The following is a 6012-nucleotide window of genomic DNA, read 5'->3' on the forward strand; positions in this document are numbered from 1 at the left end:
TTAAAAAAATCAATCCAAACACCCCTTAATTTGCTCAAAAATAGTAAGTATAACCTTTACGATCAAATGTGTTCAATGTTGATAACATTAAGGACTAAAGCTACTCTCATAAATATTTGAAGGACCACTTTAGAACTTGGTCATTTTTGTACGTCATGAAGAAGTCGCGGGGGTAGAGGGAAAATTGATGAGTTGAGTATTTAAGATTGTGCATTTTGGCTGTAATTGGCTGTCATTTATCGTTTGCAAACTGGTTCTGTTTTTTTGTTGATGTACTGTCCAGACGAATCTGGTGACCCCCACTCCCCCTTCTTTTCACTATTAAAAATTATTGACAAAAAAAAATTATTATATAAACATAAAATTGTCTTCTTTCTTTGAACTCGCTAATCTCTTTCCACGCTTTCCCTTTTTGACCCGCCTGTTTAATCAACAACTCCTTCACTACTACTGCTAATTACTTATTAGCAGACATTAAATTACAACCCGAAGCTTCCATGTGCCACACCAGTCTCCACTGACACCTCTTTTTATTTCTTCTTCTATTTCTCACGAGCATATTCTCCATCTATTTTCTGTTTAAGATCTAAAAATTGTACTCTCTCTGTGTCACTATCCAAATGACATAGCACAACATAATTGAGTTTACAAACACTCATTTATTATCGTTTTGCTCAATTTTTTCATCTGGGTTTTGTTTTTTAAGAGATTTTTAACAATGGCGCCGAGCTCTGTTGTTGTTACAATGGAGAATACGAAAAATATTTCATTAGTTGAAGTCAATGATTTGGATTCACCAGCTTTTAGGGATAAAAACAAGGCTGCAAATCCCAAGAGATTTACTAAAGTGCTGTTACTGAAAGCCCAGAGGACACTTGGCTGTATCCCAAAAACATTTGCTTCGGTTAAGAAACGGATTGCTTTATCAGATGAAGAGCCAAAATACAGGGGGAAGTTGTACAGATTTATTAGAGCTTTTCTTGCTATATCAGTGGTGGCTTTGTGTATTGAAATTTTTGCTTATTTCAATAAGTGGGAATTAAATCTGGTGAATCCTTGGGAAGTGCAAAGTATTTTGCAATGGACTTATATGGCTTGGATTTCATTTAGAGCTGATTATATTGCTCCTTCCCTTTCAAAACTCACTACATTTTGTATTGTGCTTTTCCTTATTCAATCCATAGATCGACTTGTTCTTTGTCTTGGATGTTTCTGGATGAAATTCAGGAAGATTAAGCCAATTATCAATGAAGATGCATCTGATCTTGAGGATGGATCTTATTGCCCTATGGTTCTTGTACAGATTCCCATGTGCAATGAAAAAGAGGTAACACAACTTGAAATATTCCCTATCTTAGCTCGCAATAGATTTTGAAAATTTATCTTCTGTTTAGACATGAAATTTGATCTGATTTTCAAGTTCCCACATACTGGTCCAAAACAATTTTGGGGGTTTTGGAACTTCCACCCCCAAAAATTCAAAATTTTCAATTTCGAATTCCAAAATGGCAACTTTAAAAAACCCCAATTTTTCAAGTTTCAAAATCTATGATCAAATGGGAATTAATATTGTGGTCATTCTTGCTGATTGATCAGTTTAAACAGATTTTAATTTGACGGGTTCAATATTTATGTTCACACAATTGAATCCATTGCAGTTTTGCAATTACGGGTAGTATTTGTTGAAATCTTTAGTGATTTTTCACATATGTATGATTTTTGCATCCGTTTAAGCTTGTGTTGTTTTTCAATTCTCCGATAATAGTGTGTAGATTTAATCTGATTATCTAATTTTCTTGAACTCAATAGGTTTTTGCACAGTCAATTGGTGCTGTTTGTCAGCTGGATTGGCCAAAAGACCGATTCTTGGTACAAGTATTGGATGATTCAGATGATGAAGTCCTGCAGCAAATGATCAAGAATGAATGTTTATCCTGGAAAGAGAAAGGGGTCAACATTATCTACAGACATCGGTTCATCCGAACTGGTTACAAAGCTGGCAATCTTAAATCTGCAATGACTTGTGACTATGTTCAGGACTATGAATTTGTTGCAATTTTTGACGCGGATTTCCAACCAAATCCTGATTTCCTTAAACTGACTGTACCTCATTTTAAGGTAACAAACTAGTTCAATTGCTCAATCTGAATTGCCAGTTGCTAATCTTTTTTACGAAGCTAAATAGTTCTTTTCAATTTCTGTTATGTAGGGAAAGCCGGATGTTGGACTTGTTCAAGCGCGCTGGACCTTTGTTAATCAGGATGAGAACTTACTTACTAAGCTTCAGAACATCAACTTGTGCTTCCATTTTGAGGTGGAACAGCAAGTGAATGGTCACTATCTCAATTTCTTTGGATTCAATGGAACAGCTGGTGTTTGGAGAATTAAGGCTTTGGAGGAGTCCGGTGGATGGTTGGAACGGACAACTGTTGAGGACATGGATATCGCGGTCAGAGCACACTTGTATGGCTGGAAATTTATCTATGTTAATGATGTAAGGGCACTTTGCGAGTTACCAGAATCATATGAGGCTTACAAAAAACAGCAGCACCGTTGGCATTCTGGTCCTATGCAGCTCTTCAGACTATGTCTTCCTACAATCCTGACTTCCAAGGTGAGAGTTGCTATCTATTATCTTCGCACTTCCTATCAACTTCCCTAACCCGAACATTCACATTTCAGACTATTATTAGTAAATTTAACCGTTTTTTGCATTGTCTTTGCAGATCTCTGTCTGGAAGAAAGCCAACATGATATTCCTTTTCTTTCTTCTAAGGAAGCTTGTATTGCCCTTTTACTCATTCACATTGTTCTGTATCATACTTCCATTAACAATGTTCATACCAGAAGCCCAGTTACCTGCTTGGGTTATCTGTTATGTCCCTATAGTCATGTCCATTTTGAACATCCTTCCGGCACCAAAGTCTTTCCCTTTCCTAATGCCATACCTCCTATTCGAGAACACAATGTCCGTGACAAAATTCAATGCCATGGTCTCGGGGCTGTTTCAGTTGGGAAGTGCCTATGAATGGGTGGTCACCAAGAAAACAGGCAGATCTTCTGAATCAGACTTGCTAGCATTTGCTGAGGAGGAATCAAAGAAAATGAACGAAGAGAAAATATCAAGAAGGCTATCTGAATCTGGTCTAGAACTATACGGAAAACTAAAAGAACATGAACAAGAGATCCCGAAGAAAAAGAAGGCAAACAAAATCTACAGGAAGGAATTAGCACTTGCTTTTCTTTTGCTGACTGCAGCTGCAAGAAGTCTGTTATCTGCACAAGGCATTCATTTCTATTACTTGCTGTTTCAAGGCTTAACTTTTCTTATAGTTGGCTTGGATTTAATTGGAGAACAAGTCAGCTAGCAAAAGCAAAGAGTTTTAATATTTTATTTGGAATGTCATCATCTGTTTAGAGACCAAAATTTCCGGTTGAGTAGTAATCAAAACTTGGCTACAAACTGGGATTTTCACCATAAGAATAGTTACAGGTGAATTTTAAACAATAGCATACTCACATTCATTCATATATACTTTTTATTTTATTTCTTTTCATTTGTGAAATTTGTAATTGCCTTTACTATATCAAGCAAAATAATGAATTAGAAATATTGTTTGACTTACTGTGAACTGGGATATGGATTTCTGAGTTTACACAATGGCCTTTCGTCTTCTTTATTTGTCGATTGTAAATGTAATATTTATTCATTTGTGTAAACACATTGTTACATTGATGAAGTTTACTAGTTGGAAGGTATTGTTGTTTGTCACCTGGTCTTCTTCAGAAGTACAGTTTCTGAATACTTTTGGTACTAAGTCTAAGAGTGTATCCTTTTGAATGTCACAATCTGTAAAGTAGAACAGAGTTCAAAATTTCAACAACGAACGCCTTCTCTCTAGTCTCTCCTCCTCCCAAGAGATCAAAGAGAGAAGTGAGAAATTTAGTCATACAGTGGAGAAACCTTTGAAGAATTTGAGTGGTCCAATATCTCAGATAATCTTGCAGGTAAGTTAGCCATGATGGGTGCCACAATGTGTGCAAAGAGAAGGACATCTCACCTACTATTTTGTTGGTTTATCCCAGCATACTCATGGGTTCCTTCATGTGATTGTTTGTTTACAATTAAAGCTTTTAATAATTTTACAGCAATTCATGTTAATTAAAGAAACAATCTGTCTTCTTCTGCTGTCTACCCCTGATAATTTTTCAATTTTTGGTTTGTTTTTTGTGTGTGATCATGTAATAGAACCATATTCTTCTCTGTTTATTGTATTAAACTTTCTTTGCTTTTCACATATTTAGTTGTCAAACCTCTCTATAATGATGTCATATGTCCAGATATCTTTAGGCAGCTATAGCGAAATATTATTATAAAGAACATATAATATAATACAAAAGATGGAGTCCAAAGAAAACTTGGCCGTTACAGGGTCTAAATGTGGTACTATACTATAACATTCTCATGTGCAGAGTGTTATTATGTGTAGTTACTTGAAGTTGATCACATTTTTTTTACTTAAAGTTAATAAATACATACCACTAGAAACACTAGCATTTTATACTTGAATTCATGATTGATTGATAAGTTGTTCTCATTTGGAAGTTAAAAAAGTGTTACAGAGATTTAGTTGTTCTTTTTTTTCCCTTTAAATTCATTCTTTGAAATATCATTGTCTACAATAATAAAGGCCCAATAAATAATTTTTTTAAAGAAGTTTGGTACAGCGATGCACAATGTGGCTGGGGCCTGGTCACATGGTGGGTTCACATAGAGACATAAAAGGCCACATGTGGCCCTATCGTAAGGCCAAGATATTAAATTTTGTTGATTAACGAATATGATGCGCCGTATCCTTATGTTATGACTTGCTTGGTTGATAGGGTGCATCAACATGACCCCTTTCACCCCTATTATTGCTCTTTCACTTTGAGATAAATTCAGCATTTAGAATCATCGATTCATAATGTTATTCAAAAAGTTAATTCATCAAGTGATAATTGTCCAAAATTATATAAAGAGATACATTCGCCCAATCAATGAGAGACATTTGAAGTCCAGACAACATAATATAAGTTTGGTGAACTCAATTCGTCCAAAAATTAGCTCATCATTTGCCCAAGACAATATAAGGAGATATCTTCCTCATTCCTTCAATGAATGTGGGATAATTAACACCTTCCTCTTGCATAAGATTGGACATTTGAGGCGTAAACATCATATATGAGAGTCAAGCGTGGACTACAAAACACAAGCGCGCAATATTGGATAAACCCAAACAATTGATGGGTCAGGCTGTGATATTCAGTTATTTGGATAAAAACAGCTCATGATTTTCTCAATGCTTCCATATCAATGTCAGGATTTCTATGATAGGTGTCACCATCAAGCTTTTGTGTTACTGTGTTTGTGATACTATTAGCCAATTTCCTAGGGCAAAGTTTACAATGTCTTTTACATATTTATTCCATAACGTGTTTGGGTATTATAAATTGCCTTGTTGCTCATATCACTAATGCAGTGCAATTAGTGAGGAAGTCAAACCTGGACTAATTAAATCTGGGATCAGATGCAATTACATAATTAATGGAGTGTTTAAGAAATCCGCAATAGATCTATGAAAAATAATTAAATTTCTGTGTGCTGTTATTAATTATAGTATGATTAAAGGTCTAACAGTCAACTTAATTTGTTTTTTGATGCACGATGCATTAGAAAAAATAATTAGGGTTTAAATTTGTTAAACTTTTTGACAGGTTGATCAAATATTGGATGCATGGTCACCACATCTTGTAATAATATAATGGAAGGTACAAGTGAAAGGCAAACTGTGATCAGGGTTGTGGTGGAGAGGTATGTATTCAGGTTCGAGTCTCTTGGTTATGGAGTTGTGTTTGTTAAGGAGAGTTTTATCCCAATCCCAATGTGGACTTTTGAATTTAGTCGAACTCCGATGTAGATACTAGACACCTGATGGAAAACCTCATGTGGACTTCCGAATTTAATTGGAC

At 35.3% G+C, this 6012-nt stretch overlaps 1 protein-coding gene across 1 annotated transcript; it reads left to right on the forward strand.

Annotated features, from left to right (window-relative positions):
• The first annotated feature begins 355 nt into the window (after positions 1-355).
• On the forward strand, positions 356-3625 carry LOC125846578 (xyloglucan glycosyltransferase 4). The gene is made up of 4 exons (XM_049526104.1): positions 356-1327; positions 1810-2118; positions 2210-2614; positions 2727-3625. Exons 1-4 carry the CDS (start codon positions 719-721, stop codon positions 3366-3368), a joined length of 1965 nt encoding a protein of 654 aa, XP_049382061.1. The 5' UTR covers positions 356-718; the 3' UTR covers positions 3369-3625.
• The last annotated feature ends 2387 nt before the right edge of the window (positions 3626-6012 follow it).

Source organism: Solanum stenotomum, chromosome 12 (genome assembly GCF_019186545.1).
Source record: "Solanum stenotomum isolate F172 chromosome 12, ASM1918654v1, whole genome shotgun sequence".
Taxonomy (NCBI): Eukaryota; Viridiplantae; Streptophyta; class Magnoliopsida; order Solanales; family Solanaceae; genus Solanum; species Solanum stenotomum.

Bases quoted from the DNA above. Each gene is read 5' to 3' on its own strand.
- LOC125846578 (XM_049526104.1), top strand. From the start codon at position 719: ATGGCGCCGAGCTCTGTTGTTGTTACAATGGAGAATACGAAAAATATT. The intron at 1,328-1,809 runs GTAACACAACTT...TGAACTCAATAG, and splicing joins CCATGTGCAATGAAAAAGAG to GTTTTTGCACAGTCAATTGG. The intron at 2,119-2,209 runs GTAACAAACTAG...TCTGTTATGTAG, and splicing joins TGACTGTACCTCATTTTAAG to GGAAAGCCGGATGTTGGACT.